The sequence below is a fragment of the Chelonoidis abingdonii genome, chromosome 2 (assembly GCF_003597395.2).
Source record: "Chelonoidis abingdonii isolate Lonesome George chromosome 2, CheloAbing_2.0, whole genome shotgun sequence".
In the NCBI taxonomy this organism is placed as follows: domain Eukaryota; kingdom Metazoa; phylum Chordata; order Testudines; family Testudinidae; genus Chelonoidis; species Chelonoidis abingdonii.
Window position 1 is genome coordinate 24,376,728 of NC_133770.1, and position 16,840 is coordinate 24,393,567.

Sequence of the window (16,840 nt, forward strand, 5' to 3'; positions counted from 1 at the left end):
CACAGGTAGATGGATACACTGTTTGATGTGAAAGTCTGACACCACTTTAGGCGCACATCTTAGGCTGCAGCCTCAGTGATACCTGTACTTACAGAAAACTGGATGGGGGAGGGCAGTCAGCCAAAAGCACCTCCAGCTCCCCAACTCTTCTGATTGACTTGATAACGATGGAAAAATAGTGCCTTCATAGAAAGATGTAATAGCGAGTAGGAAGCCAGGGACTTGACCGGAGACGTACTAAGAGTTGCTTCAAATAAGGTTCAAGTCCCAGACTGGTACAGATTTTGCCACTTGAAAGAAGGTGTAAATCACACCCTTCAGGGAGCAAGCTGTGATTGTGTGGAGAACAACAGAACTGGTATCTAGCGGAGGATAAACCAGGCTGATGTACCCTGGGTTTGTAACTGATGTAGCAGAACAAAGCAGAGAGGAGGATGGGTGGATAGGTGCGGAAGCACTGGGGATCAGAATTGTCAGGTGTAACCTGGTGCTAGAAGGATGATTTGTACCTTGTCCTGTCAGACTTTTTGGAATACTTGATGTAAGAAGGAAACTGGGGGAGGGCACATGTACAGCAAGGCTCCTGACCATAAATGAAAAACTCATCAGTCAGAGAGCCTGGGCTGCAACCCCCTCTAAAGCAGAACTCCTTATATTTGTTCTGATGTGACATGAAGAGGTCTGTGGATGGAAAGCCTGAAATACCTCCTGGATTCTCAGGTCACATAGTTCTCCGCAGAACAGGAGTGGGAGCTGTCTCCTCAGAAAATCTGCCAGGGTGTTGTGGATCCCTGGCAGGTGGATGGGTGGTGGTGGTTTAGGGTAATATGCACCAGTTCAAAATGGAGATGGCTTCTGTGAAGAGTGTGCTGGTCCCTACTTGTTGATACAACAGACTGCCGTCAGTTGTCTGAAAACACCTCGCTTGACTGGCCGCAGCAGCAAAAAATAATTGTTTACGGACTAATCAGACTGCCAATGTAAAGCAGAGATTCTGGGAAGGGGGATGATGTTACCTGGGGAACTTATTCTTCCTTGTGTGCCCCACAACCTGGGGGGGGGGGGGAGTACACATTTGTGTTACACGTGGAGAATAGAATGGTATCCCTCACACCTCCACAGCTCTCATTGGTCACAGTTCTCAGACAATGAGAGCTGTGGAGTCAAGGGCAGTGCTCAGAGACATCCCCCTCCCCCTAGCCCACCAGGGGCTGCAGGGACGTGCCCGCCGCTTCCGGGAGCAGCGCAAGGGGCCAGGGCAGGCAGGGAGCCTGTCTTAGTGGCCTAAAATCTCCTGGTTTGGCTTCAGTAGCCTCCGGGAGATAGAGCCTAGGATACTCCCGGTGAAACCTGAAGGGTTGACACCCTAGGGACAGAGAGAAGTGCAGTGATACCAACTGAGGCCCACTGTCAGGTGGGGAGGAGTAGCAACTCCAGTTCTGGGAGCAGCAGGAAAGCAAGCTGGAGTTGCTGTGAATGTCTCCACAGCTTTGGCCACTGAAGATGAGAGTGCCAGATCTGGCAATATAAATGAGGGGTTTTGTGCCGAAGAAGGACTTCTGCTTCTTTTTAGAGACCTCGGACAGGGAATCGTCCCTCTTGTTCTAGCACAAGTGCTTATGTTTTTCTTCCCCATTTGCCCAGGCTCTGTTCACCAGAGTCTTTTGGACTCAAGGGGCGAGTGGACGTTTTAGAACTGCCTGGGACCAAAGATGCAGAGCCACCTCTACCTTCTTCAGGTCAGCATATGGGGCAGGGTCCTTCTGGTGAGAGGTTGTACCCGCCCCGAGGATTTTACAGAGCGGAAACTCCCTGGCCCGTTTCCTCCTATGTGGGAACAATTAGCAGATACTGCACCTGGCAGGGACCTGAGCTTCCCCCCAGGCAGGTGTCATGGATGTCCAGAACTGGGAAAAGATTGTGACTTTCACAGTAATTTTTGAAAGTGGACACCTTTGGCCTAAGTTTCCACAACCCTAGGAGGTATGTGTATAGCAATGTTCACAGTGAGAAGCTGAAGAGGTCAGCACAAATGCTGTTGCTCCATCCTAGACTGTGATAGGGGCAATGGAACTAAGATGGTGGGGCGGCCCTTCATTCCCAGCAAGGAGCATGTGGGGGGCATGTGTGGCCCATACGGACACAGGGAAAAATCTCTGGTCCTGGGAGCATGGAGTTCACTACACACAGGACAATCACCCGAAGAAGTTTAATTTCTTATGTCCTCTCCCCTGATTCTTAGGGCCCACACAGGTTCATTTCTGTTCCCTTCAATACACAGAAACTACTCCATGAGCTCCTCCTGGCTGAGTCTAATAGCAACTGTTATTCTTTTCCTGCCTGCAGCTGCTGCTTTTGACTGTCACTTACCCCCTTCGTTAGGCTTGTGTAAGTGCTCTCCAACTTCTCCTCCCACGCCTCATCACTACTCTATCTTTACATCTTCTTCCCCGACCCAGATCAGCTCTCTTCAGTCTCCTGTTCCAGACTACTCCTAGGTGTTTCTAGACTTGCAAATTTTGGTAGGACATATTCCTGGAGGTTTCATCACATGACATCAGTTTAATTAAAGATTAAGCGTTAATTCCTGGAGACTCCAGGAGAATCCTAGAGGGATGGCAACCCTAGGTGTTCCCTAATGGTAATAGCTTCAGGTCCGCCCCTTTTTTTAATGTAAAAGAGTGCCATACCTCTTTCTCTCTCCAGCCTGGCCCCACCCACTGCTGTTATGAATGTCATCTTGCTGCCAATTCCAGTCTCCTGAAAAACAAACTCCCTTTTCTTCCTCCGAAACGCTCTCCAGGTGTGTCACATTCCATCAACCTGCCCTCTGATGCACTTTTGGAACCTCCAAGGTTTGTTAGCCAGGCCCTTTCTAATCTCCCCCTGCCCATCATTGCCTTTGTAAAACCGCTACATTATAACATTTCAGTTTTGTTTCAGTTTCAAAATCTCTTGGCCAAACTCAATCTCAAGTGCCTATACGTAGGCACCCAAACCTGTATTTGGGTGCCTAAATAATTGACTTGCCTTTCTGAGCTATTGAACACTCAAAAATCATTGGACTTGAAGGACACATTATTTAGATGGCTAAATATAAATGTAGGCACAAAGGTAATTTTGGCTTTTTCTACAGCTTGATACTGGTTTCACCATCACTATTGCAACTCCTCGTCTTTGGCTTTGCCTCATTTTGCTCCTCCTCATTCTATACACAGGCTTGGAAGGGGAAGATATTTTATCAGTATACTCCTGGGGGAATTCTGTGCCAAAGATTAAAAATGCTGCATATGACATTAACATGCTGCAAAATTCTGCATATTTTATTTGTCAGAATAACACCAGTTTCAATTATCTTGGTAACTTATTTCAAAATACCAATCAGCAAGTATGTCTGTAACTATTGACACAAAAAAAATCCAGGAAATGTTTTTTGGATAAATACTAGGCATATTAATACAGAATTTTGAATAATAATTCATTTAAACTACAATAGAAAAACGTACCTCCCGCCCTCCTCAGAAGCAGTGCGAAGGTTGGGAGGTGGGGGAGTCAGGGGTAACAGAGGACCTGAGGGAGAGGGAAGTAATTGCTGGACAGAAGCCTGGAAGTGAACGTGGAGGGTTCTTAGGTGTGGGTGGGAGAAGTATGGAATAGGTTTTTCCGGGGGGTGAAGGGATTGTTAGGGAGTTGTGGACCCTCCTCCATGCATACCCTGGCTGACCACTAGCCTCTCCAATTCAGGCCACGTCTACACTACGGGATAATATCGGATTAGCTAAAATCAGTTTTATAAAACTGATATTATAAATTCGATTTCATGCGGCCACACTAGGCACAGTAATTCAGCGTTGTGCGTCCATGGTCCGAGGCTAACGTCGATTTCTGAAGCGTTGCATTGTGGGTAGCTCTTCCGTAGCTATCCCATAGTTCCCACAGCCCTCCTGCCCCTTGGAATCTGGGTTGAACATCTATTGCGTGGTCTGGGAGAATGCCGTCAGTCATTCCTTCCTCCGGGAAACAATCAGCTGACAATCCTTTCGCGCCATTTTCCCTGAATTGCCCGGCAGACCGCCATAGCACGCAACCATGGAGCCGTTCACTTTTTTTTTCGGCACCGTATGAACTGGATGCCTGGAAGAGACCGATACTCCAGCGCTACACAGCATCATCACTTGCTTTTGCAATGATAGCAGAGAATGTTACCGTCGTTCTGTACCATCTACGCGAAAAGAGCAATGAGATAATGGTTCTCTCTTCCCCTCTACGTTCGGCGCTATCATGAGTGCCCCTGGCTGAAATCGCCGGGGGCGCAATGCAAAAGCAAAATGGAATTGACTCACTTGGACTGAGTCAATCCCCTTATGGATTCAGGCTAATAAGGGGCAAGTGTATTAAGAGACCAGTTGTATCAGAGCACAGCTGCTCCGTGTCAGTATTCACAGGGGTGCCCCTGCAATAACCCCACCCGTTGCTCCCTCCTCCCCCAACCTCTCTGGCTAACTGTGGCAGTGTCCCCCCATTTGTGTCATAAGTTATAAAAGAAGCAGAATAAAACAAGACTGTGATGAGATAAAATGAGGGGAGGCATCCCCGGGCCATGACAGTCCAGGCATACAGAATCTTTCTTACACAGAAAGGAGGGCTTGAAGCCCCTAGTTGCATGATGAAGATGCTTATTAGCCGTTCTGTCCTATCTACTGGGAGTAACCAGGAATCATTCCCTCATGATATTGAGCAATTATCAGGCATGGGGTTCATAGAGACAGTTACCAGCCCATGCACATCTACCACCAGGGAGGGAGAGGAGCGGATAGTGCTCTTCACTGCTGTAACATCGCGTCTACCAGCACATTCATACACATAGGGTGACATTGAAAGCGAAGTCAAGAAATGATTTCTTCCTTTCTTTCAACATGGTGGGTGGGGAGGGACTGAGGACTATCCCTGAACCACGCACAACTGTGTTTGAACCTCCAGACTTGGGGCTCAGCAAGATTGCAATTACTTTCAGAGACGCTGTGGACTGTGGGATGCTGGAGTCTCGTACTCCCCCTCCCTTCCCCCATGAGCATGGCCATTTGTGAGTCCTGGCTCCCGGTGCTTGTCCACGCAGCACTGTGTAAGCCTGGCGATTTTTCGAACGGCTTGGCAATTTCGTGTCGTACGAAGCTCGATACAACAGATGTCTCCTCATTAAGCGAGAGATCCATGCTCCTGTACTGGTCATCAGGAAGCTCTTTGGAATTGAAGATCGCATCGCACCTCGCTGCTGACAGGCTCAACGGCTGGGCACAGGAATGTAATTCAAGTTGCCGGGGCTTTCTGTTACCATGTCCGCTGCATCGAGTCAGATTGCTGTCCAGAGCGGTCCAGTGTGTCGGAGTCTGTGGTAACCGCCGAGGGCCAATACATCGTTATCCAATAACACTAACCGTAATCCGATATGTTTATAATCGATATTTAGCGCTATCCTCCGTCTCGGTGTGGAGTACGAACAAATGAGCTTTATATCACTTTAACGTAGTAGCGTGAGGTGTACAGCGTAACGATAACCGCGTGGTGCCACCTCAGCGGGTATTACCCCTCCTGCTGTCCTTTGCTCATTTATCCTCCTGCCCACTCCCAGTCCTTGCAACACCTCCTTAGGTCCCTGAACCACTATTCCATTTCACTCTGTGTCTCCAATTTCAGCCATGCCATCCCCCCTCCCCTGTGTCCTGCACACCTCGCCAGCCCAGGCTAACCCCTAGCCCAGTGTCCTCGTAGTCTCCACTAGCACCCCATACCCCCCTTCCCTGTGGCTCTGCACACCTCCCCCAAGTGTCTCTGACCACCTAGCCCCATGTATCCCTGTGTCTCCATCACATCCACTCTCCTCCCATGGGCTCGCACACCTCCCCAGGGTCTACTAGCATGTGTCTGCTTATGCAACCTCAACCTCCCATTCGGAACCTGCCCATGGTCCTCTTGTGTCTCCTTCAGCCTCCATCTCCCCTCCCGTGTCCCGCAACCACCTCCGAAGTGTCCTGTACCCCGCCAATGTGTCCTGTGTTCTCCATTCGCCATCCATCCTCCTCCCCGTCTGCAACCACCACTCCCCAAGTGTCGCCGAAACCCCCTACCTCATGTGTCCTTCTGTCTCCATTCAGCCATCCTTTCTCCCATCCCCATGCAGCCCTGCACACCAGTTCCCCCCATCCCCATGCATCCCTGTACCCCCGCACTCCCATTCAGCTCCTGTATCAATGCTGTCACCCCACTAGCTCCTGTACCCCTCGCTGTCCCCAGTCTGTCCTCACTAGCTCTTGCACTCCAGTCTATGTGATCCCCCAGCAGCCCTGTGTGCCGCACTCAGTAGGTCCCTCCTATATTCCATGCTTTCTCACCTGGCCCCGTGGGCATGTTGCTGAGAGGAAAGCAGCCTCTGACCCCCTCCCCCTCTGCCCTCTCCATGGCTGACTGCTCCAGCCTGTGAGCCAGCTGCCCTGTCTTCTGGTGTCACAGCAGCCTCAGGTGGGTGAAAGGTGTAAGTGCTGCACTGCTCTGCAAGAATCTATTTTCTGCAGACAAAAAAAATCTGCAGGGGATATGAATTTTGCACATGCACAGTGGTGCACAATTTCCCCAAGAGTATCAGTAAATGTCAATAAATGTTGATTTCATCATGCACACAAACCTACCAATTTTTTTTCCATTAATAATAATCAAAGTTTATAAAAAGGCAAAGTAGGAACAATGCTATGAGCAATGTTAGAGTTTAAGGCTATTTGCTATGTATATTCTGCCACAGGATGTTGAACATTTGTGTTTTAATAGTTATACAAAGCTTTAACTTTCTGAATATTAACATGTAGTGTCAATAAATAATTGTGTGACCTCCCCCATAATTTTCCCAAATTGAGAATTTAAATTGACAAAAAATAGCTGTTTATTTTTATTTTTCTATTTTTAATCTAAATCATAAAAATAATTGAATTCTGTCAAATCGAGCTATACAAAATACTGCTAAAACCATCTTCCTCTTATCTCTCCAGCCTTGTCATTCCTTTCTTCAATCCCCTCTACTGACTTCCTCTCAACTTCAGTGAGGTCGCAGTTTCTGACATGAGGACTATATAGGAGCATTACTCACTTTGCCTGTGCAATCATTCTTGCTTTCCTTTCTCCCAGACATCTTTGAACCTTTCCCCATGCTGCCACTTACACTTGGAATTCCTTCCCTTTCCCTCCACTACTGTTTCTTCCTTCCACAAAGCCTCTCCCTGCAAATTCACCAAAGCATGGCATTAAAGAAAGTAACTTCATACCTTTGGATTTAGACTATTATCTGGTAAAGTGTATATTATGCTTCACAGCTTTTTTTTTTTATCATTATTTGTAATTTAAGCTAGCTGGGGCAAGGATTTAATACAGTGAAGATGTAACCGCCGTTCTTGTGACCTTTTTTAGCTAGTGTCATGCATTGTATTGCGCTGCAATGAAGTAATGATTTGAGACTCTGAATTGCATGAGGATTTCCTTCGGAGAAGTATCTTGAAATGGAGCTGATGCGATAATCCTGAGAATGTAGTGGATGACAAGCCTTGGAAAATGAAGCACATTATCTACACAATAGCTGTAGTATGGTTGGTGACAGTGCAAATTTCTATACCACAACTTCCCATCCCAGTGCAAGTTCCCCAACTCTGCCACAACCTTAAACTGGAGGAAATCACTCTTATGGATGGTCACGCCTGCCTGTTGAAACTACTTCCAGGATTCCTATTCATAAACACGTATCCATTAAGAACTGGATTTAACCCACTCAACTTTTCAGTTAGGCTCCTAAACAAATGCTGACTGGAATGTTTCATCCATCCAAAGTCAAATCTTGAAGCCAAGGAGTAGGTGAGGGACTTGGGAGGTTCCTGTCTGAATACAGGAACTGGTAACTGGTTTCCAAAGCCAGAAACTATTGGTCATGAATAGGGAAGCTTCCAAAGCATTGAATTCTTCTGAGAGGACCAACTGAAATAATAGTGACATTATTGTTCTCAATGCTACAGTGAGATAATCCAAAACATTTGTGAGTTATTTAGAGGTTCTCTCCTTATATAGTTGATTCATACCAGTTACCTATGTACTATGTTTTCACACCGTCTCAGAGAGTTCAAGAAAAGATTTAAAAACACCTAGAGGAATAACTTATCAGTGACTTATCTGAAATATGCTAATAGCAATTCCTTGCAACAAAAGTGATGTGACAAATTTGAGGAGTTTTACAGTACTAATGCTTGTTATTGCTTCTCACAAAATGTTACCAAGCTTACAATAATCTTTACACTTTCAGCAAAAATGTGAACAGTATATTTAAATATATTAAAAAGAATTAAAAAAAACATTTCACATAAAACATTTGTTGCCATATGAAAGTCTTTTAGCAATAAATGCTCACACCAGTATTTAAACATTGTTAAAAGTAGAATGATCTTACTAATAAATTATGCAACGAGAAGTAAACAAAATAAAATTACAATATAGCTGTCAGTATTCTTCCAAAGAACCCATGTGGATTCAGAAACCTCATTTTTGGATGACTAATTAAGAAACTGATATTTTCAGAGCAACAAAAATAAAAGCTTTTATTTGTTCATTTGAATATAAAACAGGCGTTATCACAGATGTACAAAGCGTACTGGTGGTTTAACATACAAGAAGGTTGCTGTCCTTTGCACATAAAAACTTTTGTTAAACTGTGAATGACTGAGTTACATGAATTTCTCTAACCAGTCACCACACTATGAAATAACGCTGCTAACATTCAACTGATAAAAGGGACAGTCTTCCCTTGGGTAAAGTGTCAAGCAGGATTAAATATATATAATAAACAAGCACCATGAGGAATCTGCTCCTGTTTGATTAGTTTTGTGTTTAAATGTTCATTGTGTACCCTCTTTTTTGTGCATGTGCATCAAATTGATTACATGGTTTTGTCTGACTTCAAAAGCACAAGGTCACAAGACAAACATTTTCTACATTCTCATGAATGGTTTATCTACAGTACAATTTCTAATACAGAACGATCCTTCTTTATTGCTCAGTCTGATGGTACTTAAGTGTTTCCTTTCTTTTGCTTGCATAACCAAACTAGACATTCAGTTTTTCATTTCTCTTAACTCAGAATTTAACAACTATGGATGACAGGGCGCAGATCTGTTATTAACTGTGTTTCACAACTGCATTTGCAGTTGTTTTTCCTATGAATGTGAAGTTGACTTGGTGAAGGTTAAAGTGATGTTGTAAATGACAGCTAAATTTGTTTTGCAGTACTGAGATCAGCAATAGCAGGACTTCACGAGTTAGTTCACACGCTGCAATTATGGTTGTAATCAATCAAATCTTTTCTGAAGCCTTACAATAATTTGCCATTAAGAATGGATTTTATTCTTTCTGGGAGCAGAAAAAGAGTGAGAGAATATAAGGATTGCTCTTCAGAACATGAGTAGAAATATTCACACGCCAGTGAAATCAGAGTGGTCTCAAATAAAACAAGTCTTACATAGTAAGATGCTCTGTACTGTACATGCAGACTAAAATGTCCCTATCTTTTAAAGAGATTTTAAACAACCAACACTGTGTCTTAGAAGCCAAACAAAACTATCATTAGCAGGGGTCCACTGCCATAGATATTTTCCAAAGGCAGACAAAATACGTCTTATATGTGTTATAAAAATGATTACGTTTGCCCTGCAACAACTTTAGTCATGCATATCTGGTAATGAGAGTCAGCACATGAACATATTTTGGACATTAAGAAAAGCATTCTTGGACTGCTGCTGGTAAACCCCACTCTTGATCACACAAAGGTCAACTCGGTTACAAAAGAATGAAGGGACTATGAAAGTTAAAGGAAATAAAGACACTGGAACAGAAATTGAAGATCTAGTTTACCCAAAGACAGTAAAATAAAGGCAGCTGTGATAAATGTTTTCCTACTGTTCCCTACTGATGGCCTCAGTTTTGAGACCTTGGGACTCAGTTCCTTAAAACAGGCAGTTCAGTTCCTCTGTTAGTTCACTTGGTCTAGGGACTCGTTAGCAGATGCACAATTTGTGCTAAATCAATTGTAATGACTATATGTTATTCTCTGTTGAAGAATAAATTAAAGACCATTAAAACAATAGTTTTCTATAAGTGTAAACTGGATGTATTAGCCACCAAGCTACGTGGACCAGCTGAGAGGCAAATTGATAACTCTATGCAAATAACCACCAAAAACCTTTCCTTATCACAACAAAAACACCAACTAAAATGATGAAAAAAATTGTGCAACAAAGTTATGCAGCTACAAAACAGTGCTATTCTTCAACCTGCCTTTTCTAAAGTCTAACAAGTGTATGCACATGCCAGCACAAATATTTATTGTTGACTCCATGGCAAAGAAAAAAAAATCTTATAGTGCATTTTTAGTTTTAAATTCATTCACCGCCTTAAAGGCAGCAATAATTCCACTTGCTGGTATCTAGAGGATTTTTTTTAGACAGGGATACTTAGCAATCCAGGATTGCTTTTTCTCAAAAAAATTGTGAGTAACATTTGGTTATCTACAGTGGGAGATACCATGCAAGTGACAAGTACTGCATTTTAAACTTTAAAATCTTTTTTGTCATTAGTGAATTTATATTTCTTATATATATATTTGATGTGATACTATCCACTCAAGATAATACAACACTTTGTTTTTATATTAGCAAACATTACAAGAGATTAATATTCTTGAATGTTTTTTCTTTTATACTTCTAAAGAGATCAAAATAAATTAAACATTTTGTACATAATTACAGAAGAAGTAGTTAACTTATTTTATCTTTTTAGTTTAGTACAAAGATATTTGCAAGTTCATTGCCGAAATACACCTTATTTATAAATTTCTTCCTCTCTAACACTAGTATCAAAGGCTCTTTGGCCTTTGTGCTTTCGACATCTCTGACAGAGAAAGCTGCTAGAATTCTAATTGGAAGGTGCTATTTTGGGCATTTTCCTCGTACCGCTACATAGTTTCCTAAAATGGTGGGATCTAAAATGGCTTAAATTAGTAATGGATCTGTATTTGTAAGGTTTTTTATGACGCGTCAACAACAACTGAACATAATTCTTTGTCATCGTATATAAATTGTTAAAAAGAATCCACTTGGAGGGCAGAATAAAAAAATTAGCTACTTCAGCTTTACTCAACATAAAATACAAAGCCACGTTTACTCAGAAAGCAGTTTCATCCAATATGTAAAAAAAAAACTAAAATGGGCTTTTCCGACAAACTGAAGGGCAGTACTCCTTAGTCCTTCTGTGTTAAAATTTAGTGGTAAAAGAAAACACATTTCACATTTTATTTCCTGCAAACCGTGACTGCTTTGAAAAGTCATAATAGGTACAGTTCCATTCTGATGAGTATCACTCTCTTATCTGCACATTTTTAGTGGACACCAAAAAATTTTATACATCTATAGTAAAGTCCATGGAAGCCTTAAGATACAAGACTACATGTTGTAGGCCACATAGATGGGATCTAGCTGGTCTGCCAAAAATCCATCTCGTAGGTGCATACGTTGTTTCTCTCCACGGGAGTTGATAGGAATTACACCAATGTCCACCACCACCACCACTCCTACAATCAGATAGTGTTCCTCCAGGACCACATTGGTGACTAAAGGAACCAGGTCCAAGGCTTCTTGCTCTGATCCATCCAACTCAACTACAACGACCAACAGATTTGTCCAGGTAAACACCGCACTAGAATACACAAAAAAACAATTATTTGAAGCTTTATGAGTTTTCCTTCCAGTCTGACATGTCCATGTTTTATCCACAGTGGGTGTTTCAAATATACTGCACACATGGGTATCACAGACTGGGGGAGAATTCATTCACAGGTAGTGACACAAACGGTCCTGTTAGCATCTGCTTTAATACTATGTTATGGGGGTATCTCCCCACCCCACCTTTTCTTTTTGTTGTTGTTGTTGAGAAAAGCCACGGAAGTGACAGCTACACTTATATATAGCACTAAATGCTAGTGACATCTCATTTATTTTCTAGCTAAGGTTTAAATGTCACGTTTTTATTTCACACAAAGAGAGCACAACAATTAAGGGCCCATTCTTTCCCTCCACATCTGAGCATGGAAGGGGAGAGTTCTGGCATGTTGGCATGTTCTTCCCTCCAGTCCAGTCCAGTCCTGCCCCCGTCATCCCCTCCCAAACTCCTCCAGAGCCTCAGAACTCCCACTGGAGTGCTGCGGGTTTGAGGCTCCAAGATGATGCAGTTTCACACTTATTCACAGATTTTAAGGCTCTTGTAAGCACTTGTCTCTTTGGAGAGTTGGCCCGCGGGAAGCTGGAGTGTAAGTTTACAGCAGTCTAGTGTGCCACACTAACTGGCTACTGTGCACTGAAAGTTCTGTAAAAGTTCAGGTCAAAGAGCACTAAGTGTCAGGGCCCCACAGACAGTGCACGGCAGGCTACAGTACTGTAGATTTACACCCCAGCTTGCTGCACACTGAGACTTCCATCTACATGTGGAGTTAGGGGTGTGATTCTCAGCTCATGTAGACATACTCACGCTAGTTCTCATGGACCTAGAGTGCTAAAAATAACGAGTGGTGGCATAGGCTAGCTGTCCTGTGCATGTGTCCACAGGGTCCAGGCAGCTGTGCGAATCACATCACAAAGCCCTGGCTGGGATGATTTAGTTTGGGATTGGTCCTGCTTTGAGCAGGGGGTTGGACTAGATGACCTCCTGAGGTCCCTTCCAATCCTGATATTCTATGATTCTATGAGTTCCAAGGGTAGACATAGTCTGACTCTCTGTATAGACATGCTCTTAGTCTGACCTGTTGCAGAACACAGGTTATAGAATTTCAACTAGGTAATTTGTACACCAAGCCCAGTATCTTGTGGCTGAACTACAGCATCTCTTATCTTTGGCTGCAAATACACACACCTTCCACACCTAGACCCACAGAGAGAGGGGCGCTGTGCAGGCACAGAGAAGGGTCAATAGTAGGAGCTGTGGTGACAGAATATAGTGGACCCAGAAGATTATCATCAGCTGGACCCTCTGACTGTAGCAGTGCTAGACTACCACTGTTCCAGTGTCCATTAGCCAGGGAGAATAAAGTACAGGAGTCACTTATTTCACCTGCAGTACTGACCTTTTATTCCCTTACTGTAGTAGACGTGTACTAATGCCTTAAATTGCATTACCTACTGCCAGCCATGTACAATCAGGTGAAGATTCTCTAGAACCTCACTGAGCCCCAAGAATGTGCAACTGTATTGCATCCAATTCAGAGCGCCGTTGTTCCATCAAATTTTAAAACTCTGAAAATACAGGCATTTTGGAAACTACAGAACACACACAATTATCCATCCATGCCCAGAATTTAGAACATGTGCTTTATACTAAAATTTATAAGAGTATCTTTCAGGAGAGATGTATTTAAAAACATTTGTTTTTAAAACCCCACCAAGTTTTGTTGGATTAAATTCTTTTGAACTTATTGGCTTGGAAAGTTGTGGTTACAAACAGGCTGAGTGGCGGCCTTCTGCCTCCATGTTGCTAAAAGATACCTACTTTGATTTATAATTATATTTTAGCAGAAGGTCTAATGAGTTCTGAATGATGCTGAATATTAACAAAGTACAGTGGTCAGTCTGTGAAGATGCCTCCTTCTCTCTCATAAGGCTCTGGAACATTGATGGATTGCTTTAGACACACCTTAGCGCTCACATGACCTAAATTTACATTTGCAACAAGAAATTCAGAAGAAAGTTACTTTAAAATAATGACATCCTGGTTTACACCTACTACAGTGGCCTTCCTGGGGAAGTAGCTAGATCTCACAGCTTCTCCCCACTTGTCCTATACTTTCCTTCCTATTCTTGAAACCAGCAAGATTAAAATTCCTTGTCCACTTGCTACATCAAGATGTTGCAGCATCTCCAGGGCCATCTGTAGATTACAGTAGAGCAGGCTAAGGCTAACCACAACTACAGTATGAATTACTGACATTTTCAGTTTAAGAGCTGAGTTCTAAATGTTATTTTAATGCTTTAATTAGATAATGCTTTGATGCTCAAGAACAACCAAGGACTGAGTATGCAGTAGAAAAGGGCGGTTTGTTTATATTTTTAGTTTTTGAAACAGAGGAAGACACAGAAGAAACCCTATTTCCCCAGACAGATCAGAAACACTCTCTTTTACAAGCAGGATTTATTTTAACTGGACTATTTAACAGAGGTAGTCTGACTATCTAGCAGCACTACATGTAAGCTTCATGACAGGGCAATTTTGCTGGCACACAATCCTGACTGACTCTCGGAAAGCAGGAAAGGACCTATTTCCATTTGATTTACTGGGGCTTTCTAAAAAACAAAAACAAAACAAAAATTAACAGTTAAGCCTAAACATTTGCAATAGTTCAGAACCTTTGGAATGTAAATTAAAAGTTTCCCTGGCATTGTTTTTCTAGACAACGAATTAAAACGGAATGGAGCTTGGGATGCTCGAACCTCATTTCAAATTCAATGTCTAGAACTCACTAGTGACAGACACCTCTCTGTACAGTCAAGGATCATATTATAGTTATACATTCCACACAGAAGCCCTTTAAAGTCACGTTAAAGTTGAAGACATGTATTAGTGTTTTGAATATATATTTGCTTGTTAGAATTCTTGAGTTGGAAAAAGAAAATGAGGAACCCATGAAGTTTGCATTTCCACAAGTCAGAGTCATGCTCTGTAGACACAACAAAAGCCAATGAGTTGGAAACTACTCCCCTCCTGCAAAGCTAGCAATATTCCATCACACTCATCAGGAAGTACCAGTAAGTGGCTATAACGCTTTAGAAGGAATTGAGCTATAACAACTTATTCCAAAAAGCATCCAAAATGCTTCCTGTAGGTTTATACATTCTGCCATTGTGCACAGAGGGAATGCCACTTCCTTTCAAATGCAACGAAGACATATGCTCTGTTCCTCTTTCCAGGGTTAGAACTTTAAATGAGGCAGCATTGTGTATTCTTAATTAAATTACAAGCCCATACATAATTTCTTAAGAGTTCTTACATTATTAAAAACATTTGCAAAATGTTGCCTACGCTGATGCATAGCTAAGTCAGGCATCAAGACAGAAATGGATTATAGTGACATTCTTCTTCATTCTTTAACATTACATGTTAAATACAGGTGGCCACTGAAACAGTGTCTTTAGTGGTTCCTCTCTAAGGGGGTGGGGGACCCTAAGCATGCCTGAGGGGGTGGGGGAATCTGGGCGGTCCACACTGGGCGGTCACAACACAGGTCCCATTTCCCTACTATTTACAAGGGGTGCTCTTCCCTTTGAGAGCCTCCTAAATTTTCTCTAGTTGGGGGGATAAAAAAGAAAGTCACAACCCCCCCATCCTCAAGTATACTCCCACCCTGTGGTCCCTGCAAAGAGGGAGGTGGGGTAGTGAGTCTACAGTGCTGCCAATGATCCAGCCCCGACAAAATGAGCTTGGGGAAATTGCTCTGGCTGGGTCTCTGAGACAGGCTTAGTCTGTCTGTCTTGCCCTGGGGGTGCACTGTACTCTGCCCAGGGTTGGGGTGAAGGTCTCCTGCTTAGGAGTTCCCTCTGCAGCTTCAGGAATTGCTCTGCAGTCTGCTGCGTAGGGCAATCCGGCTCCTTCCCCACACTGACTGCACTTCCCTTCCTTTCAAAGGCTTCCTCATCCTTAGCTTCTGAGGATAGGACAAGAAGCAATGGGCTTAAATTTCAGCAAGGGAGGTGTAGGTTGGACATTAGGAAAAACTTCCTGTCAGGGTGCTTAAGCACTGGAATAAATTGCCTAGGGAGGTTGTGGAATCTCCATCATTGGAAATTTTTAAGAGCAGGTTTGACAAACACCTGTCAGGGATGGTCTAGATAATACTTAGTTTTGCCATGAGTGCAGGGGACTGGACTAGATGATCTCTCAAGGTCCCTTCCGGTTCTTTGATTCTATGAATGATTGACAGGATGGGAGGGGTGAACCTAGCCCTGCCATCCTGGTCCCTCTCTGGTCCCTTCTTCAACTGTGTGGGGCCTTTATATTCCTCACAGTCACAGATTGTGGATTTTATACTACTGGAATTATCAGGAGAAAAGGCAAATTTAAAATAACTGTCCAGACCAGATACTCATCAATAAAGTTTGAACAGCTGGGTCATAAATCAAATCAACAAGATACCAACTTTCTTAACTGACTTAAAGGTGTCCCAGTGAGCACCAATTTCCTTAAGCAGAGTTGTAAAAATAGTATTTGGAATATTTTCTAAAACAGTCTTAACTCTACTGGGTAGTGGGTAGATGATGGTGATTATTTGGGTTCACTTACTGTGAAAATGCAACTTTAACTCTGAAATGCCTTTGTTCTTCTTCGAGTGCTTGCTCATATCCATTCCAGTTAGGTGTGCGCGCGCCGCGTGCACGTTTGTCAGAGAAACTTTTACCCTAGCAACACTCGGTGGGCCAGCAGGTCGCCCCCTGGAGTGGTGCCACTATGGTGCCTGATATATACCCCTGCCGACCCAACCGCTCCTCAGTTCCTTCTTACCGCCCGTGTTGGTCGTTGGAACAGTGGAGCGCAGCTTAGCTGACCTCCGCTTCCCTAGCTACTCGTAGTTCTTGTATATTTAGACATATAGTTATAATCCTTTTATATATATATTTATCTATACTTATGCGTTTTTTCTTTGCTAGCATAGTTAGTTTAACCATAGTTAGCGGGGTTCGGGGAGTAGCCCCTCCCCGCAACTGGTGCCGGAGCCCATGCCCGG

General features: G+C 43.3%; 1 protein-coding gene across 5 annotated transcripts in view; it reads right to left on the bottom strand.

The window, feature by feature from the left end:
* Positions 1-8,404: 8,404 nt before the first annotated feature.
* The window catches only part of DIP2C (disco interacting protein 2 homolog C), a 518,420-nt gene continuing 509,984 nt past the window's right edge, over positions 8,405-16,840 (bottom strand). For 4 of the 5 annotated variants that reach the window (XM_075062211.1, XM_075062209.1, XM_075062210.1 and 1 more), the window contains one exon: positions 8,405-11,772. In XM_075062211.1, the coding sequence (XP_074918312.1) occupies positions 11,520-11,772 (253 nt within the window). In that variant the 3' untranslated portion in view covers positions 8,405-11,519. The remainder of the gene's footprint in view (positions 11,773-16,840) is intronic. The other variant, XM_075062212.1, reaches the window with a different exon arrangement.